This window comes from Saccopteryx leptura, chromosome 13, assembly GCF_036850995.1.
Source record: "Saccopteryx leptura isolate mSacLep1 chromosome 13, mSacLep1_pri_phased_curated, whole genome shotgun sequence".
Taxonomy (NCBI): Eukaryota; Metazoa; Chordata; class Mammalia; order Chiroptera; family Emballonuridae; genus Saccopteryx; species Saccopteryx leptura.
The window spans coordinates 37,694,681-37,721,882 of record NC_089515.1 but is presented as its reverse complement, the minus strand read 5'-3'; the positions used below and the strand labels follow the sequence as shown (position 1 = coordinate 37,721,882).

Sequence of the window (27,202 nt, the reverse complement as noted above, 5' to 3'; positions counted from 1 at the left end):
TCCCTGTCAGGGTACACAGGAGAAGCAACCATCTACTTCTCTTCTCCTCCCCCTTCCCCTTCTCTCTTTCTCTCTCTTTCTTCTCTTTCCACAGCCATGGCTGAATTGGTTCAAAAGCATCGGCCCTGGGCGCTGAGGATGGTTCCGTGGAGCTTCTGCCTCAGGTGCTAAAAATAGCTCATTTGCAAACACGGCCCCAGATGGGCAGAGCATATGCCCCAGACAGGAGTTGACAGGTGGATCCTGGTTGAGGCACATATCAGAGTCTGTCTATCTCCCCTCCTCTCACTTAAAAAAATTAATAAATGGATAAAATTAAATAATCTCAGGAAATGTTCAGGCAGAGAACAAAACATAAACGTGATTTATATTAGGTACACAATTTATATTAGGTAGACTATGGTTGCGACTATGATTTTCTTCAAAATCTGTTTCAGAATAGTGGCATTTCTTTCCTCTGACTTTCCATTGCTACACAGCTGCATTCACCAATATATCATGGAGGGGGGTGAGTAGGAAGAGATGGGAAAAAGTATTTTAGGAATTATTGAAAAAAAATTACATGGGAAGTGGAGTCACATGAATGAAAGCCTTGCTACCTCCACTGCAATGCCAAAACAAACACTCTAGATGCATTCTTTGTCAACAACAACAACAAAGAGTATCTCCTGTTACTGGAAGGGGGACCTGGCCCTTCGGGTCTGCCCTGGGCCAGCCAGTAGTGTGTGAGTTCTTGACTTTGCGCAGGAAAAAGTTCACAACACAAGTCCAAATGATTTTGAGAGTAAGTTTATTAAAGCTGGGGACAGTGAAAGGAAAGGCCTGGAATAGAAGGAGCAACAGGAAAGAGCCTAGCCAGGGCTGCTTTGGCTCTAGAAACCTTCTGGGAAAGAGGTGAGCCTACACAGGTAAGCCAGTGAAAAGAGGGCCTTGGAGACAGGGTCGGGGGTGAGCCCAGGAGGAGCCGCCCCTGTCTAGTGCTCCCCTGGTTGCAAGTCTAGTGGGGACTCTTAAAGCTTAGGAGATAGAGCCTGTGGAGGAAGCCCACGGGGAGGGGGAAGGGAAAGGCGTGGGTGGGCTTCCAGGAGGGAGAACTTGCTGGGTCCTTTGTTGAAAGGCTTTTTAAAGCCTGAATTTCGGGGGAGGTTTTCAGTAGAATGTTCATCAGCGGCCCTGGACGGTTGGCTCAGCAGTAGAGCGTCGGCCTAGCGTGCGGAGGACCTGGGTTCGATTCCCGGCCAGGGTACACAGGAGAAGCGCCCATTTGCTTCTCCACGCCCCCCTCCTTCCTCTCTGTCTCTCTCTTCCCCTCCCGCAGCCAAGGCTCCATTGGAGCAAAGATGGCCAGGGCGCTGGGGATGGCTCCTTGGCCTCTGCCCCAGGCGCTGGAGTGGCTCTGGTTGTGGCAGAGCGACCCCCCGGAGGGGCAGAGCATCGCCCCCTGGTGGGCAGAGCGTTGCCCCTGGTGGGTGTGCCGGGTGGATCCCGGTCGGGCACATGCGGGAGTCTGTCTGACTGTCTCTCCCCGTTTCCAGCTTCGGAAAATACAAAAAAAAAAAAAAAAAAAGAATGTTCATCAGCTTCTCCAGGTGTGCCCTTTCAGAGTCCTGTTCTCTACCGATTAGTCAGCCCCAGGACGAAGGTTCTCTGCCGATTAGTTCTAGCAGCTGGTCCTATCCTTGCCTACCAGGTTTTGCTGCTTTTCTGGGCCTGGAGCTAAAATATATCTGAGGCCTAGACGTTATCTCTAGGGAGGTGACCTTCTGGATCTGGCTGTAAATTGCTTGGCCAGTTTGTTCAGCTATCTGTTTCAGTTTCCCCATTCTACTTGCCAAGGAATTTTCCTAGATTCTTACTATCCTGCCTCATCTCCCACTTCGTTTTTCCCATCAATTTACTCAATCGACTACTTTAAGAGTACAGCAGAGGTCTGAGCATGAAGTCCAGACCTAGGAATAAAAAGCAGATGAAAGATCATCAGGGAGTCTATCTGCCCGCACATCAAGGAGCTTTGAGAGCAGTAACGTACCCTAAGCCTGGGAAAGAGGAATCAAAATGCACAAGTTTAGTTTCTCTGCAGGACTTGAAGAACTAACGGGGAGTAATTGACCTGGGCTGGATTTCCTCAAAATCCAGTACAGGCTAAGCCACACAAACACTGTTTTATTACAATTGGTGGTGGTGGTGGTGGGGGGGGTTGGAAAAAAGTACATGGTATCAGAGTAGTTCTGATTTTCTGAAAAACTTTTTGATCCCAGTCATACAAAACACCATAGAATGAGAGAACACATAACCTCAAAGTAACTCTAGAAATGTGTCATTTTCACCACTCAAAACATATCATGAACCAATGGGCCAATGAGTATAAAAAGTTCAAACCCTTTGACCTGGCTATTCTTATTCAGGAAAACTATCATAAAGATATAAACCAAAATATGGAAGAAGTTCACTTCACAACAATGTTCAAAGCAGGAAAATTTACATTTAAAAAAAAAGTAATTTGTACCACTTACTGACTTCATTGTCTGATAGCGAGAGGGTATCAATATAGTATATAATCAATAATATCTATATCTATATAGATATAGATATACATACACATATATATACTGCTCACAAAAATTAGGGGATATTTTATCACTTCATATTTAGTCTGAAATATCCCCTAATTTTTGTGAGCAGTATACAGATCTATGACTGCTAGTGCACCATATGTAACCTATTTCCTAGATTGTCTTTAGCACCCGCACCCGGGAATGCAGGAGAACCGCTGAAGCCAGACGCTCCCATACCCCTGAGGAGATGACTGACCCCAAGAAGCAATAAAGACTGCGATTAGATTGGAACGCCATGGAGAAGAAATTACGACCCCAGGAACTGGCCATCCTGCTTGATGACTTTTACAATGCTGGGAACCAGCTATCTTACTTTATGACTAACTGCATGCTCCCCGTTGTACTAACCTCACCTGAAAAGGTATATAATCAGCCCTCAAGAATGAGATTGGGCCCTGGCCGGTTGGCTCAGCGGTAGAGCGTCCGCCTGGCATGTGGGGGACCCGGGTTCGATTCCTGGCCAGGGCACACAGGAGAAGCGCCCATCTGCTTCTCCACCCCACCCCCTCCTTCCTCTCTGTCTCTCTCTTCCCCTCCCGCAGCCGAGGCTCCATTGGAGCGGAGATGGCCCGGGCGCTGGGGATGGCTCCTTGGCCTCTGCCCCGGGTGCTAGAGTGGCTCGCCACTGCTTAGTCAAAAAGATGAAAGCCCTGGGTAAAACCACTGGCACCTGTTCTCTGTCCCTACCTTGAGCCTTACTGTTACAGATCTCAGCTGAACTGAGATTGGAAATAAAAGCATTTAGTAGAGTGCCTTAAGTACAATGGGTGTTTAATATGTGTTTAGTGAGCAATAAAGAGAATGCATTTAAGCCTATAACAAGTGCCTGGAACATTTTTAGTGCTTAGTAAATGGAAGTTGTTATTCTTATCAATATTATAGTTGTTATAATTATTATTAATAAATGAATAATTAGCATTTGTATAGCTCTGTAACAGGAAATGAATATGCTATATTGCTGATATTAGTCTGACTAGCCATAGAATAGAATTAAATTAAGAATATACTAATAGCCTGACCAGGCAGTGGCGCAGTGGATAGAGCGTCGGACTGGGATGTGGAGGACCCAGGTTTGAGACCCTGAGGTCGCCAGCTTGAGCGCGGGCTCATCTGGTTTGAGCAAAAGCTCACCAGCTTGGATCCAAGGTCTCTGGCTCAAGCAAGGGGTTACTTGGTCTGCTGAAGGCCCGTGGTAAAGGCACATATGAGAAAGCAATCAATGAACAACTAAGGTGTCACAATACGCAACGAAAAACTAATGATTGATGCTTCTCATCTCTCCATTCTTGTCTGTCCCTGTCTATCCCTCTGTCTCTGTAAAAAAAAAAAATATATATATATATGTATATATACTAATAAAGTAAGCCTATAAAATAATTTATTAATCTTAGTAAATATTGAACATAGCTTGACACTCTAACTGTAACTATAATTTAATATTACCAATCTAGCAGCCAAACGTATGTATTCTGTAACAAATCAAAAGTAAACAATCAATCCTATGCTTTCACCTCTAGCTGAGATCTCATTTGAATTCAACAACCTGCTCCCCTTCCAGAATAATGAACTTTCATGCAGGCGATAAATCACAGACATCTGGCTGACACACATCAAGAGTTAACATCAGACCAAGAAGAATGAAACCTCAAGCCCCCTCCTCTCTCTCCCACCACACTGAGGCTTACAGTTTTGATTCTCCAAAAAGAACAAGAGGACTGCAGAAGTCCAGCCAGCTATGAAGCTAAGAACTTCCCTCCCTCAAGAGAAAGTGCATGTCCATCCTCTCCTTGGGAGTTCTTCCCTTCCTGAAGTCCCCCAGTCCTCTATATAATCTGGTCAAGATGTCTGAGCTGTTAAAATGGTTTTTTGAGGTCAGAAGTCCCCCCCATCTTCTCAGCTGGTCGGCACTAGAATAAACCTCTTTCCTTTTCACTAGCACCTGCATGATGAATATTGGCTTTTTGTGTCCCAGCAAGCAGCAGAAGCTGTGGGTCGTTTTACCCAGTTACAACTCCTTAAAATTTACATTGAGTATTTTCAAGTTCTACAATGATCCTATAACAGAAAACAGAAGCTCACAGAAATTGGGAATTTGTCCCAGTTCATACTGTCAGCAAATACTGAAGTCAAAGACTTAACTACTGAGGCTCTTTACCCCTGACAAAGCTGAAGTCTCATAATAATGGCCTCACCTTCTCTTGGAAATCAACATCCAGTCCATCCCCAAAGGTTAATCAAGAATTACAGCCTGACCAGGCGGTGGCACAGTGGATAGAGCATAGACTGGGATGCAGAGGACCCAGGTTCGAGACCCCGAGGTCACCAGTTTGAGCGCAGGCTCATCTGGTTTGAGCAAAAGCCCACCAGCTTGGACCCAAGATCACTGGCTCCAGCAACAGGTTACTCGGTCTGCTGAAGGCCCGCGGTCAAGGCACGTTTGAGAAGACAATCAATGAACAACTAAGGTGTTGCAACGCGCAATGAAAAACTAATAATTGATGTTTCTCATCTCTCTCCGTTCCTGTCTGTCCGTCCCTGTCTATCCCCCTCTCTGACTCACTCTATGTCTCTGAAATAAATAAATAAATAAATAAATAAATAAATGAATGAATGAATTACAGCAGTCCTGTTCCCCTTGCCAGTCATGGACTGAATGAAGGAAAAGGCAGTGACCCAATCTTTGCCAATGACTTGAGGAAAAGTCTTTTGGGAGCTACTGGGAAAGGTTTCCTGGGTACTGAGCAGACACGAAGACATGGCTTCTCCCCTTCCACTGGGTGTTTCCTACCTCGATGTGATCCTTCAAATTATTGCAGCCATCTTGGGACCTTGATGAGAATCAGGTTGAGAATGAAACCAACTCACAGAAAAGACAGAGTCAAGAGAATCACCCAAGAAGCAAAATCAGAGCTTCTGCTCTTGAACTTTCTACTACATGAAAGAATTCTCCTTACTAGTGAAACCAGTGCAGGTTGGAGTTTCTGTTCCTTACACCCCACCTATACAAAATCTACACATGCCATTTACATACCAGACCCATACACATATTCTGTCCCTATGCAGTCGCTTCATGCCTTCACACATGGGGCTTTCCAAGCTTACATCAGATCTAATTGTGATTTCCTGAGATCCTAAACGGGTAGGAGAGAAAAGAAGACTCTGGTATGCACAGCTGTACAAAGGGAACACATATTGCTGGCTCCCATCACATGGCTAACTATAGAAGCAAAGACACCACACTGATTTCCACTGAAGTTTCTAGCCCCTCTCCCATGACCCCCACCCCCACAAAAGACAACAAACTCTACATCTGGAAGCCTGATGATCTTCAGCTGCTGCTCTCTGCCCAGAGAGTGCTGTACTCTGTACTACTGGAGAAAAAGAGGAGGAGGAAGAAGGAAGAGGAAGAGATTTCATCAGAGCACACAGTCTTTTCTTTCGTGGGTAATAATGACCACTTTGCTAAAGCATCCGGTTACTTGTGAATTGTGTTGTTTTGCCAATAGATATTTCAAGTTCTTTTTTTTCAAAAGCTACAGTACAAAAATACAAGCTATTCAACTGTTCTTTGGCAATGACAATGAGTGATTATTATTGCATACCAGATATCAACTAATCTTTCATACCTTTCCCTAAAATCATCACATTTTTGAGTTAAAGCTTTTTATTTTATTTTATTTATGTATTTATTTATTTACTTTAAGTGAGAGGAGGGGAGGTAAAGAGACAGACTCCTGCATGCGCCCTGACCAGGATACACCTGGCAACCCCTGTCTGGGACCAATGCTCGAATCAACCAATCTATCTTCAGCGCCTGAGGCTGATGCTCAGCCCTACCAAGTTATCCTCAGCACCCAGGGCCCACACTGGGACCAGTGGCTGTGAGAGGTGGGAGAGGACAGGGAAGAGAAGCAGATGGTCACTTCTCAAGTGTGCCCCGAACGAGTACCGAATCCAGGACATCCACACACCAGACTGACGCTCTATCCACTGAGCCAACAGGGCAGGATCAAATTGCAGCTTTTTAAAGTTCAGACCAGTCCTTAGGAATCTGAGCACTATCCTCCAGTGAGACTAGTCAACATCTACCCAACATCTCTCCTGATCTCAGCCTCAACCTTTTCCTTGTCGTACATGCCCCTTCGATTCACCTCCAATCCATTTCAGTCAGCTTATCATCACTGGTGTCTGCCCTCACTTCTCAAATCTAGGGTTGTTATGCAAATTAAGTATTCCTCTCTATCCCCAACTTTCTATACTCCACAAGCCTCCAACTTCTCAACTAATTCTGTACATTGTTCTCAATCTCTTTGAGCCCTTCGGCTTCTTGCTCCTGCATTTTCTCCCATTTCATCAGCTGTCCTACACTTGTTTCCTTCTCTTTAGAGACTCGAGCTTATGATACATCACATCAATTGCTCTTTCTCTGGCAATCCCACTCCTTCCAAGACACCAATCTCCAATTCCACATTAGTGCAAACATCCAAACATTTCCACTCCTATACTTGGTAAAGTAAGTTTTGCTAGGGGAAATCTCTTAACCTTGCAGATTAATAATGCAACATAATTTTCATTTCCAACACAGACTGAGTTCTTGGCTTGACTCAGAGCTATACGTTGTACCTGTTCTGTGCACACAATGCTTATTCAAAATCATAAGTGCTCTATGTACCCATCTTTTCCAGCAGTATAGCATGACGGCGAACAGCTCTGCACCCTGGCTTTGCTTCTTAGTCACTGCATAACCTCAGGCAAGATACTTAATGCCTCACTGCTTCAGTTGTCTCATTTGTAAAACTAGAATAATAATTTCATCTTCACAGAGTTAGTGCAACAAATTCCTGAGTTAACATATTTAAAGTAATTTTAATAATGCTCGGAACAGCCTGACCAGGCAGTGGCGCAGTGGACAGAGCGTTGGACTGGGAAGCAGAGGGCCCAAGTTCGAAGCCAGCTTGACAGTAGGCTCATTTGAATTGAGCACGGGCTCACCAGCATAAACGCGGAGTTACTGGCTTGAGCGTGGGATCACAGACATCACCCATGGTCGCTGGCTTGAGCCTAAGGTTGCTGGCTTGAGCAAGGGGTCATTTGCTCTGCTGTAGCCACCGGTCAAGGTACATATGAGAAAGCAATCAATGAACAACTAAGAAGCTGCAACAAAGGATTGATTCTTCTCATCTCTCTCCCTTCCTGTCTCTAACTGTCTCTCTCTCTCTCTGTGTGTCAAAATAATAATAATAATAATAATGTTCAGAACATAAAAAGTATACAAAACATGTTAGTTACTATTTTATAGAGAGAATGGGCTGTTGCATGGATTTTCCTCCATTTTCTTTCCTTCAGCTATATCTGCCTGCATATCTCATCTATTTTTTGCCTTTCTCAAAGAAAGACATATCCTTTCTATTTCTCCAGTATCTCTTCTCCTCTTTTCTCTATTTTGAGCCTAGATCACCTCCCTGGACCCTTTTGCCTATAAATTTACTGAAGTGTCTCTCATCTTGAAAGCAGAAAGGTGGCCCTGGCTGGTTGGTTCAGTGGTAGAGCATTGGCCCAGTGTATGGATGTCCTGGATTCGATTCCCAATCAGGGCACACAGAAGAAGCTACCATCTGCCTCTCCACCCTTCCCCCTTCTCTCTGTCTCCCCCCCCCCCTTCCTCTCTGCAGCCATGGCTTGATTGATTGGAGGGCATCAGTCCAGGCACTGAGGATGGCTTCGTGGAGCCTTCACCTGAGGTGCTAAATATAGCTCGGTTGCAAGCATGGCCCCAGACAAGGGTTGACAGGTAGATCCCGGTCTACATGGAGTCTGTCTCTCTATCTCCCTCCTCTCACTTGGAGAAAGAAAGAAAGAAGAAGGAAGGTAGGAAGGAAGGAAGGAAGGAAGGAAGGAAGGAAGGAAGGAAGGAAGGAAGGAAGGAAGGAAAGAAGGAAGAAAGGAAGGAAGAAAGGAAGGAAGAGAGGGAGGAAGGGAGGGAGGAAAGGAGGGAGGAAGGGAGGGATGAGAGAGAGGGAGGGAGGGATGAGAGAGAGAGAGGAAGGGAGGGATGAGATAGGGAGGGAGGAAGGTAGAAAAGAAGGGAAGGGAAAGAAAAAGGAAGAAAACTCCAGCCTATTTTTTTTTATTTATTCATTTTAGAGAGGAGAGGGAGAGACAGAGAGAGAGAGAGGAGAGAAGGAGCTGGGAGCATCAACTCCCATATGTGCCTTGACCAGGCAAGCCCAGGGTTTCGAACCGGCAACCTCAGCATTTCCAGGTCGACGCTTTATCCACTGCGCCACCACAGGTCAGGCTGTAGCCTCTCTAGATACCACCAACCAATTACTTTATTCCCCTTGTCAAGCCAGCCTCTTAAAGACCTGTGCACACTGACTGTCTCCTCATCCTTTTCCTCATTCCCACCACAGTGGGTTGGAATTTGCCTCCCGCCTCCCTTACTACCACTCAAGTTGTTGATTATGCACGATGACTCCAAACTCTGCCGTTCTTAATTAACTGACCTCTCTGTAGCATTTGGCACTGTTAACCTCTCTCATTATTGAACTCTTTCTTCCTGGAGTCTCTCCTCCACCACAGCTGTTGTAAGGCCAGTGTTCACTGCCACGGACGGCCATGCAGGTTCTCATTGAATTTGTGCAGACGGTAAAAGAACTGTGGAGCCAGAAAATGGTGAGCCATTCCATTTACTAAAGTCTTGTTTTGGCAGATGAGCAAACAGGCAGGGCTCCCAAGCCCCTCAGCACTCTCCAGCAAAGCAGGCTGGGGGAAAAATACCCTTCTTCAGCAAATAACGGCCCTTCCCAAGCAGAAAGGCAATTCGCAATTTGCAATCTGCAGCCCTGAGGACAAGCACCCACAGCCTTCCATAGACTGTACACACATAACGCTGCCCCAATACAAGCGAGAAAACCTTAAAAACACCGTATTTTTCGCTCCATAAAATGCACCCCCCCCCCAAAGTGGAGGGGAAAATGTTCATGCATCTTATGGAGCGAAAAATACAGTATTTTATTAAATATTTTAACACACCATTTGGTTTTCAGAATATTTTCTTTCTAATTTTCCTCCTTAAAACCCTAGGAGTGTCTTATGGTCAGGTGCATCTTATGGAGTGAAAAATACGGAATTACAAACTTGTTTACCCAACAGCTGTGTTTCTTACTTCTTTTGCTGGATATATCTCCTGCTGGCCACTCATTATATACTGTTTCATTTATGCATTTATTCAACAAACATACTGAACACTTACCACATGTCACTATCGTGACAGCTGCTGGGACCAGTTAAGCAAGGACAGCTGAAACACAACTCTAGAGGATACTACTCACAGTTGAGACACAACAACTCAGATGAATGATGCTTTCTGTAGTTGTGAAATGACAGTGATGTTGTAAATAAACCTGTCCCCACCCCACAGTTGGTCTAGTGGAAAAGATAAACACACACTAGACAGAGTAGAAAAAAAGAAAGGTACAAAGACCAAAGTGTGTGTTCTGGGTAGAACGGGAACACATGCTAGTTATTCTTGACAATTTCTGACCCATTTCACATTACGTTCGAACCATACTTCCCAGATAATTACATTCAATCATGTGATTTCAATCAAGTCTCCTCGCTAGTGATGCCCAAATTTTATATTGCTTGCACAGAATATCAAATTGCTGACCAAATATCTCTACCACATTCTTTATAGGGCAGCAAACACCAAGAATAATAAATATAAATTTAAGAAAAGTCTTTTTTTTTTTTTTTAAGAAAAGTCTTATCATGAGGTATTAGCCTTATTTCCCATCTGTATCACTTCAATGAACTCCTAGTTCGTCACCCTCTTGGACCTGTCTTGAAGCCCCATTCATAGTTATCTGTTTGAAGTATATATGGCCAGTAGCTAAGGCCACCATCACAGCCACCTGGCCCATGCAGGTTCGCATTTGATTTGGACAGACGGTAATGAAACAACGGAGCAAAGAACTGGTGGGCCATTACATTTAATCCTAGCTTGTACTCAGCGGGCGAGAAATACATACAGTGGGAAAACACTTTCCTTTCCATTCAGGACTCCCAAAGCCACCGACTCATCCGAGTATTCCTAGAATCAAAGGTTTCTACCTCACCAGCCTTATTGACCTCTGTTCTCCATCTCCTTCTCTCTGCACAAACTGGCTTCTCCTTCAGCACTGCGCCATCTTGGCTGCCTCTCCTTTGCAATGCTAATTTCAGGATCTGAGAGAGAGAGAGCCCCCGGTCTGCCCCATTTTATAGTGTAGAAATCAAAACCTTTAAGCTAATATACAAATAAGGAAGTCTGATACAAAGTCACTTATCTGAGGCATAAATGGGATTCCTCATAAGAGTGCAACACCCCACATCATGCAACAGTCAAGGGTGTGGGAAAAAGCCTAGTGTTGAGAAGATCTTAGTATTAAAAGGGTGAGAAAGGCTTAGTCTTAAAACTAAGCCTTAGGCTATAAGGACCCTGCCAGCTTACAGCCTGTCTCCCACACTCAATGCAAACTATAAGTGAGCAAACATATACATCATATTTGCAAACTTATTTGACTCACAAAGTACAATCTAATTTTATCACCAAACCCCCACTCCTGCCCAACTGTTCTGTTTAAAAGCCTTCAAGGACCACTCTTAGCCACCAAAGCAAAATCAAAACTCCTTATAGCTTGGTGTGATACACAAGACCCTAACTCAGAAGTCGGGAATTTATGGCTTGCGAGCCAGACGTGGCTCTTTTGATGGCTGCATCTGGCTCGTAGACAAATTTTTATTTTATTTTATTTAAAATTTTTATTTATTTATTCATTTTTTAGAGAAGAGAGAGAGAGAGAAAGAGAGGAGAGAGAGAGAAGGGGGAGAGGAGCAGGAAGCGTTAACTCCCATATGTGCCTTGACCAGGCAAGCCCAGGGTTTTGAACCAGCAACCTCAGCATTCCAGGTCAATGCTTGATCCACTGCGCCACCACAGGTCAGGCGACAAATCTTTAATAGGAATAATAATAACGTTAAAAATATAAAACATTCTCGGCCCTGGCTGGTTGGCTCAGTGGTAGAGCGTCGGCCTGGCGTGCGGGGGACCCGGGTTCGATTCCCGGCCAGGGCACATAGGAGAAGCGCTCATTTGCTTCTCCACCCTCCCCCCTCCTTCCTCTCTGTCTCTCTCTTCCCCTCCCGCAGCCAGGGCTCCATTGGAGCAGGGATGGCCCGGGCGCTGGGGATGGCTCCTTGGCCTCTGCCCCAGGCGCTGGAGTGGCTCTGGTCGCGGCAGAGCGATGCCCCGGAGGGGCAGAGCGTCGCCCCCTGGTGGGCAGAGCGTCACCCCTGGTGGGCGTGCCGGGTGGATCCCGGTCGGGTGCATGCGGGAGTCTGTCTGACTGTCTCTCCCCGTTTCCAGCTTCAGAAAAATACAAAAAAAAAAAAAAAAAAAAAAAAAAAAAAAAAAAAATATATATATATATATATATATATATATATATATATATATATATATATATATAACATTCTCATGTATTACAATCCATTCATTTCCTACTGCTCATGTTCATGGTTGCGGGTGGCTGGAGCCAATCACAGTTATCCTCTGGGACAACAACAAATTTTTATTGGATAATGCGTAATGTACACAAGTCGTTGTATGGCTCTCATGGAATTACATTTTAAAATATGTGGCGTTCATGGCTCTCTCAGCCAAAAAGGTTCCCGACCCCTGCCCTAACTGATTTAGCCCCTCTCTGCTCTTCTGTATCCTTCCTGCAGCCACATCAATCACCCTGCAGAAAGGGGCAGTTCTCTCAATGCACAGTGCATTTTCCCATGTCAGCACCTCTGTACCAACTCCTCCTGCTGCCTAGTAAGGCCTCCCTGGGTTTCTTTTCTTTTTTTCTTTTTTTTCGTATTATTTCTGAAGTTGGAAATAGGGAGGCAGTCAGACAAACTCCAGCATGCGCCCGACCAGGATCCACCTGGCATGCCCACCAGGGGGCGATGCTCTGCCCATCTGGGGCGTTGCTCTGTTGCGACCAGAGCCATTCTAGCACCTGAGGCAGAGGCCATGGAGCCATCCTCAGCAACCGGGCCAACTTTGCTCCAATGGAGCCTTGGCTGCAGGAGGGGAAGAGAGAGACAGAGAGGAAGGAGAGGGGGAGGAGTGGAGAAGCAGATGGGCGCTTCTCCTGTGTGCCCTGGCCGGGAATCAAACCCGGGACTCCTGCATGCCAGGCCGAAGCTCTACCACTGAGCCAACCAGCCAGGGCCATCCCTGGGTTTTTCACCTCATGAACTTCTGATCCGTTACTAGTCTGACCAACCTAGAGTGTGGAGTGCCTTGGCTCTAACTCCTATAGAAAACAGTCACTTGCTGTGGAAGAATAGTATATTTTTAAAAAATGTGAATGTGAACTTAACTGAACATTAATAATAAGGGTCACAAAAAATGGCTGCAGGAATGACTGAGTCATTTACTTAGGGTGGGAAGAGACGTCCTGCTGCAGTTTCCCCTGAAGCCAGGGAGGATTCTGGAATGTGGTGACCTTTCCTAGTTCCTAGAGCAGGGGTCCCCAAACTATGGACCCCTGAGGCCATTTATCCGGCCCCGGCTGCACTTCTGGAAGGGGCACCTCTTTCATTGGTGGTCAGTGAGAGGAGCACAGGATGCATCCTGGAGTACTGTATGTGGCGGCACCGCAGAGTGCGGCGTTGCTCAGGTACCTAGTACTACTTCCAGTGACACAGGACACGTCATGGCTCCAGAAGCGCGTCATATCACTTGTTACGGCTAGCAGTGACAGATGTGGAACCGGACATTGACCATCTCATTAGCCAAAAGCAGGCCCACAGTTCCCATTGAAATACTGGTCAGTTTGTTGATTTAAATTTACTTGTTCTTTATTTTAAATATTGTATTTGTTCCCGTTTTGTTTTTTTTTTTACTTTAAAATAAGATATGTGCAAGTGTGCATAGGGATTTGTTTATAGTTTTTTTTATAGTCCGGCCCTCCAACGGTCTGAGGGACAGTGAACTGGCCCCCTGTGTAAAAAGTAGTTTGGGGAACCCCTGTCCTAGAGGCTACACACGAGGGCCCTCATGTAATAACCTCCAGCCAAAATTTTTTCACACAATAGGTAGGGTCTCTGGCTGCCCCTGAAGCTCTGGGGAACTCTTCCTAGTGGATGCCACGGCGGGTGGCAGACTCTGGAGCCCAGACTGAGACTTCCAGGCCTGATGATGTGTCCCCCATGGTTTGCTGAGATTTGTACATACTTATAATTCTCTTTTTCTTTGTCTGTTGTTTTAACTAGCTATTATTACTCTAAAACCCAGGCTGATGTTTCTTCGCCTGGTGATGTTGTATAGCTTATTGTTGTATTCTTTCTCTCTTTTTTTACTTTTTTTTTTTTTTTTTCTGAAGCTGGAAACGGGGAGAGACAGTCAGACAGACTCCCGCATGCGCCTGACCGGGATCCACCCGGCACGCCCACCAGGGGGCGATGCTCTGCCCCTCCGGGGCATCGCTCTGCCGCGACCAGAGCCACTCTAGCGCCTGGGGCAGAGGCCAAGGAGCCATCCCCAGCGTCCGGGCCATCTTTGCTCCAATGGAGCCTTGGCTGCGGGAGGGGAAGAGAGAGACAGAGAGGAAGGAGGGGGCGGGGTGGAGAAGCAAATGGGCGCTTCTCCTATGTGCCCTGGCCGGGAATCGAACCCGGGTCCCCCGCACGCCAGGCCGATGCTCTACCGCTGAGCCAACCGGCCAGGGCCGTATTCTTTCTCTTAATTCTACTTTAGTTACATAAGTTCAAACTCCTCTTGATTTTACTGATTATTTTTCATTGTTACTAATCATAATAAACTTCCCCCTAAAATCCATCCGTGAGTAATTGCATCTCTGTACCATGCCTCCTGCACAGCATACTTGCCCTGGCTGGATAGCTTGGTTGGTTGGAGCCTTGTCCAGAAGCACAGAGGTTGCCAGTTTGATCCCCAGTCAGGGCACATACAGTAACAGATTGATGTTCCTGTATCTCTCTCTTTCTCCCTCCCTTCCACTCTCACTGAAATTAATAAGCTAAAAAAAATTTTTTAGGCCCTGGCCGGTTGGCTCAGTGGTAGAGCGTCGGCCTGGCGTGAAGGAGTCCCGGGTTCGATTCCTGGCCAGGGCACACAGGAGAAGCGCCCATCTGCTTCTCCACCCCTCCCCCTCTCCTTCCTCTCTGTCTCTCTCTTCCCCTCCCTCAGCCAGGGCTTCACTGGAGCAAGGATGGCCCGGGCGCTGGGGATGGCTCTGTGGCCTCTGCCTCGGGTGCTGGAATGGCTCTAGTTGCAATGGAGCGACGCCCTAGATGGGCAAAGCATCGCCCCCTGGTGGGCGTGCCGGGTGGATCCCGGTTGGGCGCATGCGGGAGTCTATCTGACTGCCTCCCCGTTTCCAGCTTCGGAAAAATACAAAAAAAACCCTAAAAAAAAATTTTTTTTTAAAGAAAGCAGTTGTGGCACTCGTTACAATGCCTTGATTGTCCACACACCTATATCCCCTAGCGGATTACAGCCTTTGAGTAAGGGCCCTGTCTGTTCTCCGTGGCCCTTTAGCACCCGACAGTGTCCAACACATGCTGGGAACACAGCCTGATAAAGAATAAACACACTCAGTTATTTTAACATTATATCATCACAGTATTTTTTTATTAGGGACTACAAAGGTAATTCTATTTCACCTAATTCAACTATCTCTTCCCCAGTTTTAAACTATTAAAATTATAAACCATTAACCTGAAATTTTAACATGGACTGTACTTGAGGCCAATTAGGTATATTATCATGAGAGAATTTATAAAGAAAGCGGTATGAGATGATGACTTGGGCGCATCAGCTGCTCAATGTCATTTCAAGTTTTAAGTATATATTCATCTTTAATAAGATTATGTATGTATGTATGTATTTTATCTTCTTTGAATGTGTAAGATAAAGAAGTCAACCTAAAGAACTAAAAAGAAGAGAAAGAAATGTGTGGGGATTAATTTTTGACACAACAACCAATCTTTTTATCATCGGAACATCTTATTAAGTAAAATCTTTTTGACAGGATCTTATTTATAAGCGTGCATTTATTCATTATCCAGGTACTTAGACTATTCTAAGAATGTTTATGAGTTTTTAAATTAAGTTACTACACTGTTGCCTGGTGAGCCTTGTAACTAAATTTGCCAAATAGCTGGCCAGCATTGAGGGTGGGGTCTGTGCCAAGAAAATGAAAGAAAGCTTCAGACCCATATAGAATGGTACCTGCCCTTGGGCCTCACTGGGACCACACAGAGAATCTAGCAATCGCTGCTCTAATTCCAAAAGGAAGAACAAAGACATGGGAGAAATGTCTGGATTTTCAAAGTCAAGGAACCATTATACTTTTTTTTTTTTTTTTGCATTTTTCTGAAGCTGGAAACGGGGAGAGACAGTCAGACAGACTCCCGCATGCGCCCGACCGGGATCCACCCAGCACGGCCACCAGGGGCGACGCTCTGCCCACCAGGGGGCGATGCTCTGCCCCTCCGGGGCGTCGCTCTGCCACAACCAGAGCCACTCCAGCGCCTGGGGCAGAGGCCAAGGAGCCATCCCCAGCGCCCGGGCCATCTTTTGCTCCAATGGAGTCTTGGCTGCGGGAGGGGAAGAGAGAGACAGAGAGGAAGGAGAGGGGGAAGGGTGGAGAAGCAGATGGGTGCCTCTCCTGTGTGCCCTGGCCGGGAATCGAACCTGGGTCCCCCGCACGCCAGGCCGACGCTCTACCGCTGAGCCAACTGGCCAGGGGCCCATTATACTTCTTAACAAATCATTTTATGCCCAAAATATTACAATGGCGGTCTGTATCGCCAAATCCACTAGCTAAACAATCAAGTTTATCTTCTCATTCCATGCTTAAATACCCATGCAGAATGAGCTCTGTAACTTTGTGCAGGATGCAGGGTTTTCAAAGGAACACTTCTGTGCTTGGTTTCCATGGCCTGTGCTCTGACCAGACCCCTGCACCCCCACCATACTCAAACACACTCACGCTCCAGCACTACTGACAGTTATGTACAAGCATATGTGGGGAAATAGCATATTAAAATATGAAAAAGGAGGCCCTGGCCGGTTGGCTCAGCGGTAGAGCGTCGGCCTGGCGTGCAGAAGTCCCAGGTTCAATTCCCGGCCAGGGCACACAGGAGAAGGGCCCATCTGCTTCTCCACCCCTCCCCCTTTCCTTCCTCTCTGTCTCTCTCTTCCCCTCCCGCAGCGAGGCTCCATTGGAGCAAAGATGGCCCGGCCACTGGGGATGGCTCCTTGGCCTCTGCCCCAGGCGCTAGAGTGGCTCTGGTCACAACAGAGCAACATCCTGGAGGGGCAGAGCATCGCCCCCTGGAGGGCAGAGCGTCGCCCCCTGGTGGGCGTGCCGGGTAGATCCCGGTCGGGCGCATGAGGGAGTCTGTCTGACTGCCTCCCCGTTTCCAGCTTCGGAAAAATGAAAAGAAAAAAATCTTACTTGGAAAACTCAAAATACGAGATCAAAATAGCATATCTGCTCAGTTGCAGAAGAGATTCCCAAAAGGAACCCTAAACTGGACACTGAACATCTTGCCCCACCCCATTGTCCCCATGTCCCATAACAGTCTCTGAAACTCTATGAAACTCCCAGAAATCTGCAAAACATGGTTCAAAACCATTGGTCAAGATCCATAAAAGTGTTATTTTTAATACAAGAATCAACAGTTAAAGCACAATTTGAGAAAGCTAACTGGTAACGGTGGGAGAGAATTTCCATGATTAAAAAATAAGAACAAATTTCATTACAAATAGAGTAATGTGTTAGATTAGTGTTTTTTATGTGTACATCAGTTACCTCACCACATTTTCTCAAAGACAGTAAAAACTAATGACATGGAAAACCAAAAATTAGTCATATTTTAAGTCATAGGAGGTCAGGTTTAAACTGCTTTCTTTTTTACATGAATCCTATATAATGTCTTTTTTATATAAGTGTCTTATATTTCCAAAATTTATTGAGTTAAATAAAAAAATATACACAGAGGAAGATTTGAGCATTAGGATTGACAACTCAAATCAGGTAAGGAACTCATAATAAAGAAGGACATATCTGTAAGCATTATAGAGAAAATATATTGTGGTAGAGAAAAAAAAATCAAATTATTGTCTTCAAGAAATGTATTTATGACACCACAATCACCAAAAACATGAAACAACTCGGTCAATTGATTGGTTGGTTGACTGTAATGATACTGATTGGTTACTTTGATATTGTATAGACATAAACTCAGTGAATCACGCAGGGGAAAAAAAATCAGTGAATTCTCATTCAAACTCAGTGAATCACGCAGGGGAAAAAAAAATCAGTGAATTCTCATTCAACCATTGGGAGAGCTTCCCATGTTCTCAGTATGAATAAACTGCAAAGAACAATTTTAAAAGATCAAAGTGTTATAACAATTAGTGATTTACAACCCCACATGCATATGAGATTCACTGGGAGAGCTTTAAAAACTCCTGATGCCCTGGCCCTATTCTAGACCTACTGAATCAGAATTTCTGAGGATGGTACTTGCCACCAATATATTTTCCCTCCTCAGGTGATTCTAATGTGTAGCCAGGGTTGAGAACCACTGATACAGACTTGAATCATGTGATGAGTGATGAGGCACCAACATGGACAAACCACTTCTTTTCGATAGCAGTGATGCCTAGAAGTGTGGGTGCCCCTCTTTCGTGAACAGTTAATAATGATGGTTGGCCCTGGCCGGTTGGCTCAGTGGTAGAGCGTCAGCCTGGCATGCGGGATTCCAGGGTTCGATTCCTGGCCAGGGCACACAGGAGAGGCGCCCATCTGCTTCTCCACTCCTCCCCCTCTCCTTCCTCTCTGTCTCTCTCTTCCCCTCCCGCAGCCGAGGCTCCATTGGAGCAGGGATGGCCCGGGCGCTGGGGATGGCTCCTTGGCCTCTGCCCCAGGCGCTGGAGTGGCTCTGGTCACAACGGAGCGACGCCCCGGGGGGGGGGGGCAGAGCATCGCCCCCTGGTGGGCAGAGCGTCGCCCCCTGGTGGGCATGCCGGGTGGATCCCGGTCGGGCGCATGCGGGAGTCTGTCTGACTGTCTCTCCCCGTTTCCAGCTTCAGAAAAAGACAAAACAAAAACAAAAAACAAAAACAAAAACAAAAAAATAATGATGGTTAAGTTTGCTTTTGTTAGTTGTCTGAATAAGCCATATTTGACTGAAAAAGCAGCACTCCATTCTACCTTCAAGCAGATCTGACCTTGTTGTCAATGTGGGCTTCAGGTTTTGCTCATTAATTTATTTTTGGTGGTTCCTTCATGAGTTATCAGTGGGTTATTCTGAGTTACAGGTTCAAGAGACCTGAAATTGCTATTTCAAGAAATACAGCTGCTTTCAGTAGATAAACATGAGCTCACTCCCATGGAAAGTATTTCTTAAAAAAAAAAAAAAGGTAAAAAAAAAGAATTAAAAAACAGTTCCAGTTGGTCCCCAAAATATGAAATTATAACCTTAATCTGTAATATGTTAAATAAACAAGAAATGGTTAATTGTTCTCAGAAATATTTTGAAAAATTATGTAGTCAACAAATGTTTAAGTATTGGTGTAGGTTAGGTTTTATGTTACAATTTTGTTTACATCCATGAACCAGGGAGCCATGCGCAGTTTGAGAGGAAAGGGTTGTGATTTTTTTTTTTTTTTTTTTTCTGAAGCTGGAAACGGGGAGAGACAGTCAGACTCCCGCACGCGCCGGATCGGGATCCACCCGGCACGCCCACCAGGGGCGACGCTCTGCCCACCAGGGGGCGATGCTCTGCCCCTCCGGGGCGTCACTCTGCTGCGACCAGAGCCACTCTAGTGCCTGGGCAGAGGCCAAGGAGCCATCCCCAGCGCCCCGACCATCTTTGCTCCAATGGAGCCTTGGCTGCGGGAGGGGAAGAGAGAGACAGAGAGGAAGAAGGGGGTGGGGGTGGAGAAGCAAATGGGCGCTTCTCCTATGTGCCCTGGCCGGGAATCAAACCCGGGTCCCCCGCATGCCAGGCCAACGCTCTACCGCTGAGCCAACCGGCCAGGGCCAGGGTTGTGATTTTTATGGTGATTTAAAACTTGAAAACTAGGTTCAGGTCTCCTCTACAGCCCCATCCCCTTTTTTAAAGTGAGATGACAAGAGACAAAGAGACAGATTCCCACATGCTTCAGGACCAGACTAGGATCAACCTGGCAAGACCCCTACTGGCAATGCTCTGCCTGTCTATGGGCTGCTGCTCAGCAACCATGCTATTGTTAGCACCTAAAGCGGAGGCTCCACAGGAGCCATCCTCAGTGCCCAGGGCCAATTTGTCAACTCACTCAAACCAACTGAGCCCTGGCTATGGGACAAAGAAGAGATAGAGAGAAATAAGGGGGAGGGAGAAGGGTGAAGAAGCAGATAGTTACTTCTCCTGTGTGCCCTGACCAGAAATCAAACCTGAAACATCCACACACCTGGCCAACATTCTACCACTAAGCCAACTGGCCAGGGGTCCTCTACAGTCTTAAGTGACTAATATTACATCCATAAGAGAGGCTCATAAACATAGAATTTCTCTCCAGATAAAGAGAGATAAGCAATTTTCAAGATATACTTGGTACCTTAAAAAGATGAAACATTAAAATCTTTCTCAATTGAAGCAATCAGAAGTCAGTTAAAGATGAGAGTCAAAAAGTTCATATATAGGGGTCCTCGGGTTACCACATAGTTCTGTTCCTATGACCGTGACATAACCTGAATTTTGGGGTAAGTTGAAACACATACTAGCCTAAGTCACTTACCTATCCTAACACAGTTGTAAAATCATAATCTAGAACATAAAAACACAACTAAGCCACAGAAAAATGAAAAAGGACATAAATATACTGTATTGTACGTGTTACTGCGTATTCTTCTGCTGCGCGCACCCAAACTAGTTTGCCCACGTAGTGTGTAAGTATGATGCTAGCAGCATAAGCCAAAATACTCACATCTCAATTTTTTAAAGTTTTAATGGGAGTAAGCATCACAAACTCAAAACGTCATATGTCGAGACTGTCATAAGCTGAGGACCCCCTGTATTATATTTAAAACACTTTATTTTAACTTTAGTCCCATAAATAAAAATAAAATCATTCACTAGCTTTGGCTATCAGGACATAATTGGAGTTCTATGTGACCTTTTTGAGTAAACCAATTCCAGATTTCCTGTTTCCAGTTCTTCTTGTTTGTTTTAAGATAAATATATGTTCAAATTTTTCTACTGAATTCATGCGAGATCCAGGCAGATGCTGTATGTTATATGGATGTATATTGGTTTAACCACAGGGGAGGAGGGTTGTCCACGGAATCTCTGCTGGAAGGGCCAGAATTTGGAAGTCTACAGATTAACAGTGGTTTGGTATTGCTATCAGGTGCCTACAATTTACAGAGTTGTGAAATCTTTTTTAAAATTTATTGATTTGAGAGAGAGAGAAACATCAATTTGTTGTTCTACTTATTTATGCATTCATTGGTTGATTCTTGTATGTGTCCTGACCAAGGATCAAACCCGCAACTTTGGAGGATAAGGGTATGTTCTGACCAACTAGGCTGCCTAGCCTGGGTCCACAGAGCTGTAAAATATTTCAAAGAAAATGTTAATGCTACGAATCAGACAGCCTGGGAGGATGTGTTATACAGAGATAATGCATTGAGTGATGGTAACTGAGTCACTGAAATGCAAACGTTTTTTGCAGAAACAATTCCTTCCTTCATTTAACAAACATCTGTGGAAGTCTGAGCATGAGGCAGGAGCTGCATCCTTAGGAAGCTGTCTTGGTGGAGAAGAAAAAAGCTGCCTCCTTCCTTTTCTTTCTTTTTTTTAAGATTTTATTTATTCACTTTTTAGAGAGAAGAGAGAAAGAGAAGGAGGGAGGAGCAAGAAGCATCAACTCCCCATATGTGCCCTAACTGGGCCAGGCCTGGGTTTCAAATCGGCAACCTCAGAGTTCTAGGTTGACGCTCTATCCATGGAGCCGCTGCAGGTCAGGCTGCCTCTTTCTTCTTTGTGCAGGCCTTCAGAAGCACCAGATTCATGGGCAGGCTGTGCTAGTTTCATCACCACATCATGTTAGATCTTCCAGATACCGACATCCAGGTTGGGGGCGGGGGGGGGGGGGCAACTTCTTGAGAAGTAGATGGTTGCTTCTCATGTGCCCTGACCAGGGATTGAACCTGGGATGTCTGCACACTGAGTCAATGCTCTATCAACTGAGCCAACCAGCCAGGCCTATAGTTGCTTATTTTTTTTTAATTGAGATAAAATTCACTATTTTAAAGGGTACTCAGTGGTTTTTAGAACATTCACCAGTGTTGTAAAACCACGACCACCATTTAATTCTAGAATACAGTCATCACTCCAAAGAGAAACCCTGTACCCATTATCAGTCACTCTCAATTCTCCCTAGAGGCCCATACCCTGAAAACCACTAATTTACTTCTTCTCTCTACAGATTTGCCTATTGTGGTCATTTCATAGAAATGCAACCATATAATATGTGGCCTTTTGTGTCTGACTTTTCTCACTTAGCATAGTGTTTTCAGTTTATCCATGTTGTAGCATGTGTTACTATTGTTTTTCAATATGGCTTACTTTTATGAGCCTATACAGCAGTCAACTTAGTTTTTATAGAAATTGCATTCTATTTGCTATTCACTTTACGTAGTATTTAATTAAATTGCAAAATTACAATAGCAAGTATTACTGGAATAAACAGGACTATAACCAAACACCGCTGTCAGTGTGAGCCTGAACTGATAAAAGCAAAGTACAAGCCCTGGCCGATTGGCTCAGTGGTGGAGCGTCGGCCTGGTGTGCAGGAGTCCCGGGTTCAATTTATGGCCAGGGCACACAGGAGAAGCGCCCATCTGCTTCTCCACCCCTCCCCCTCTCCTTCCTCTCTGTCTCTCTCTTCCCCTCCCGCAGCCAGGGATCCATTGGAGCAGGGTTGGCCTGGGTGCTGAGGATGGCTCTGTGGCCTCTGCCTCAGGTGCTAGAATGGCTCTGGTTGCAACAGAGCAACGGCCCAGATGAGCGGAGCATCACCCCCTGGTGGGCATGCCGGGTGGATCCTGGTCGGGCGCTTGTGGGAGTCTGTCTGACTGCCTCCCCATTTCAAACTTCAGAAAAATACAAAAAAAAAAAAAAAGCAAAGTACACTAATTTATTAGGGTGATAGTTATTTGCCACAGTGGTCTGTGCTCTGAACAACAAGTAGTATGTGTTTCAGAAGGAAAGGAGAGGGTTAGTCAACCCACTGAGCTGTTTTAGTGTTGGTCAGTAATCTATTATCCAGGATAGAAGGGCACACAAACAGAGGATATAGAGGTGATAAGTATCTTCTATATAACCCAACACAGCCTCAGCTGGTCCCCACATGGAAGTCTTCTATATGTCTTCAAAAAGAAGCAAGGAAGCATCAGCCCAGCGTGTGGAAGTGCTGGGTTCAATTCCTGGCCAGGACACACAGGAGAAGCACCCATCTGCTTCTCCACCTTTTCCCCTCTCCTTTCTCTCTATCTCTCTTTTCCCTCCTGCAGCCAAGGTTCCACTGGAGCAAAGTTGGCCCAGGGCTGAGGATGGCTCCATGGCCTTCGCCTCAGGCACTAGAATAGCTGCTCACAACGGAGCAATAGCCCAGATGGGCAGAGCATTGCCCCCTAGTGGGCATGCCAGGTGGATCCCAGTTGGGCACATACAGGACTCTGTCTCTCTGCCTCCCCGCTTTTCACTTCAGAAAAATACCAAAAAAAAAAAAAAAAAAAAGAAAAAGAAGAAGCAAGGATGTGTTCCAATAAAGCCAGGTGTACCCTTCTGCCTCTGCAAAAGCATTACCAGCCTACCCAACCTTTCAGAGCGGCCTGCATGTGTCCTCTGGAAAGTCTTCCCTAAGCCTTGACTTCTTACAGTGCCTATACGCTCTCTCTCCTTCCGATCACTTTCCAGAGTGCTTATCTATCTCATGGTGCTTACAACTGGTAATATAGCTAGTCACAAAATGTCTTTTCTTCCATCCCAGGGTGTTAGCTCATTCAGAGGCAGGTTCTATCTATATCCTGATATCCCTACAGCTGCCAGCACTGGAAAAGAGATACAGCACAATCTTCACACAAACTTAATAAGGAGAAGTTTAATGAGTAAATAATGACTGAGCACATTAGTTAAGTATCTAGTTAATGGTGTGTACCTGGCTATTGCAACTCACTCCACTCATCAATGTGCAGGGAAAGGAGGGGAGATGAGAATCTGATGGAGCAAAGTGGTAGGCAAATGAAGAAAACCAACTACTCTGGGTGCCTGGAAGCCATCGGAAATCACGATTCTCCTCCAAGGGTTTAATAGAGATCATTTTCAAATGAGACACTGTGAGATAATGACACTTCCTGGTGTCCTTTGATGTAGAACAAATTAAAAACAGACAGATAGACAATTGTTGTACTCAAAAATTTCCCTACATTTTCAAATGTAGATTTTGTTTTCTCAATTAAATTATACCATTTTAATGGGTGAATTTTTATATATACTAGAAAGGTAATCATAAGAACTTAGCTTTCCAAACAGGAGATGTTAAAAAGCAAAACAATTGGTTAGGTAAGGAATGCATAAACAACCCCAAAAGCTGCACTGAGTACTTTTTTTTGGCTTGTATACGACTAAAAAATTGCCAAGTTCATTTTTGATAAGCCTTTGTTAAAAATAATAAACATGCCTGAGCTTGCCAACCATGACATTTTGAAGAAAAAGCAATTGAGAGAATTAAAAAAATGCTTAAAACTGCAAAGTCCAATTAAAAAGAAAAACTTCTGTGGTAACGGATTTACCAGTAAGTCACATTAATATATAGAGAAAAGATAAACAAAATAAAAGCAGAACCCCATCTTCAAAAATATATAAGAAGTTTCTTTCAAACTAAGGCAATTACAGTCTGCAATACTAACATGGGGGGCACTAATAATTGATCAAACTAATCTTCCAATGCTTCATTAAGTTTAATGTCATCACAGTGATGTCCCTATACTAAAGGAAATGTCATTTCAGGTACTCAGAATGAGCATATATAAAATAATCAAATGTGAGAACTTATATTCTTATACAGTAGAAAGTCAGTTCATAAAAGTCAAAGTAACTTCATCTTAATTTGCTTGTTTTCAGTGATTGTAAAATCAGCAGAACTGTGAAATTGGAAGGGAGATAATTTGGAACATTTATATTTGTCTCTCTACTTTAAGCAAAACTGAAATTCTCGGCCTGACCTGTGGTGGCGCAGTGGATAAAGCGTAGACCTGGAAATGCTGAGGTCGCCGGTTCGAAACCCTTGGCTTGCCTGGTCAAGGCACATACGGGAGTTGATGCTTCCAGCTCCTCCCCCTTTCTCTCTCTCTGTCTCTCTCTCCTCTCTAAAAATGAATAAATTAAAAAAAAAAGAAAAAAAATGATAAAACCTTTAAAAACAAAACAAAACTGAAATTCTCTTCTATCTGCCAAACAAAATCCTGGAAAATTTCTAATGAATGAATTGTAATTTGAGCTCCACAGGATCAAAATTCTTTGCTTGATCATTGATGTATCCCAAATGCCCAGAACAGAGCTAGGCACATACTATAGCAAGTACTCAATAAATAGCTGTTCAATTGAACTAAATTGAAAAACATGGGGGAAAATGTGCAGTCCAATGCTAAAATGCTAAATAAGTTTTTTCAAAATTCCTTTCTGAACTGTGTTAGAAGTCATGGTCTTAAATACAACACACAAACAGTTTTCATAAAAGCCATTTTTCTAATGTTGGCTCCAAATTCAAATCACACCTTTAATTAACCAATCATCATCACAGGGAGCTGAGAATCAGATCAAGGAGAGAATGAGGTAAATCTAGTCCATCTGTTTTGATTACTTCTCTTCTTCAGAAAGTTCACCTGAGATGTATCAGCATATTCATCTTCATATATGAAGAATGTACCGTATTTTTTGCTTTATATGACGCACTTTTTTCCCCCAAAAGTGGAGGGGAAAATGCCCGTGTGTCTTATGGAGCAAATGTTCTTTTTTTTTCTTTCTTTCTTTTTTTTTTTAGCTGCTGTGGTTTCCTGGACAACTAGAAGAGTATTTGAACATTAAAGTTTCTTCTCATTTGTTAATAACAGTGGTAACGGTTGTTAATACTGCTGTTGAGTTTACATTGTTGAAATATTATTGTGGTAAATTTTATTAAATATTTATATTTTAACACACCATTTGGTTCATTTTTTTTTCTTATTCTCCTCCTTTAAACCCTAGGTGCGTCTTATGGAGCGAAAAATATAGTATATATTATTTAAAATTAAGGATCTGCCAGGCAGTGGTGTAGTGGATATAGCATCAGCCTGGGATGCAGAGGACCCAGGTTCGAAACCTGATGTCACCAGCTTGAGCATGGGATCGTTGGCTTGAGTGTGATATCATAGACATGACCCCATGGTCACTATCTTGAGGCTAAAGATCACTGGCTTGAGCAAGGGGTCACTGGTTCGACTGCAGCCCCCAGGTCAAGGCACATATGAGAAAGGAATCAATGAAAAATTAAGGTGCCACAACTATGATTCGATGCTTCTCATCTCTCTCCTTTCCTGCCTGTCTGTCCCAATTGGTTCTTTCCTCTATCTCTTTATTTAAATAAATAAAATAAAATTAAGGATTTCTATTTTTAAAAATTGTACTACAAAGGGGGGGTTAACTAATCAACCTCTCTTCTATTTCAGAAGGCTACCAGTTAGAAAAAAGATAGGCAAATAAAATATAAAAACAGGAAAATAATACAATTAGGTGATTCCAGTCAGATAACTTTTTTTTGTTGTTGTTCAAAATGCCTGTTAGCAATATGCTTTGAAACTAAACTAAATGGAAAGAAGAAGGCCTGGATCCTAGTGTTGGTTCCATCCCCAATTAACAGTATGAGCTTACCCAATCCTTTCCTGTAGGAATCTGAGCTTCCGGGGCCATAAGGGGAAGGTTTGAACAGATGATCTCTAAAATTCTTTTCCACATTTTACGATTATAAGTGACCAAATCCAGTCACTTAATTACTATTCCTAATTTCCATCCTTTATTTCTTCCACAGACATGCTGAGCACCCTCGGAAGGTATGGTCCCATTAGCCTAGTTTGGCTTAACATTTATTTGGGGAGGGGGCAGGGGGAAACAAATTCTGCAGGGGCATTTGATGATTTTAAAAGCTAGTGATCTTGGCCCTGGCCGGCTGGCTCAGTGGTAGAGCGTCGGCGTGGCGTGCAGGAGTCCCGGGTTCGATTTCGGCCAGGGCACACTGGAGAGGCGCCCATCTGCTTCTCCACCCCTCCCCCTCTCCTTCCTCTCTGTCTCTCTCTTCCCCTCCCGCAGCCGAGGCTCCACTGGAGCAAAGTTTGCCCGGGCACTGAGGATGGCTCCATGGCCTCTGCCTCAGGCACTAGAATGGCTCTGGTTGCAACAGAGCAACGCCCCAGATGGGCAGAGCATCGCCC

The 27,202-nt window shown here is 44.6% G+C and overlaps 2 protein-coding genes across 3 annotated transcripts in view; one reads left to right on the top strand and one right to left on the bottom strand.

Moving 5' to 3' along the window:
- The window catches only part of SLC16A12 (solute carrier family 16 member 12), a 104,547-nt gene that overhangs the window by 76,115 nt on the left and 1,230 nt on the right, over positions 1–27,202 (bottom strand). The window lies entirely within an intron of this gene.
- LOC136384436 (uncharacterized) overlaps positions 26,805–27,202 on the top strand; it is a 109,311-nt gene continuing 108,913 nt past the window's right edge. The window contains exon 1 of the mRNA XM_066354599.1: positions 26,805–26,824. Coding sequence (XP_066210696.1) covers positions 26,805–26,824 — 20 coding nt within the window. The remainder of the gene's footprint in view (positions 26,825–27,202) is intronic.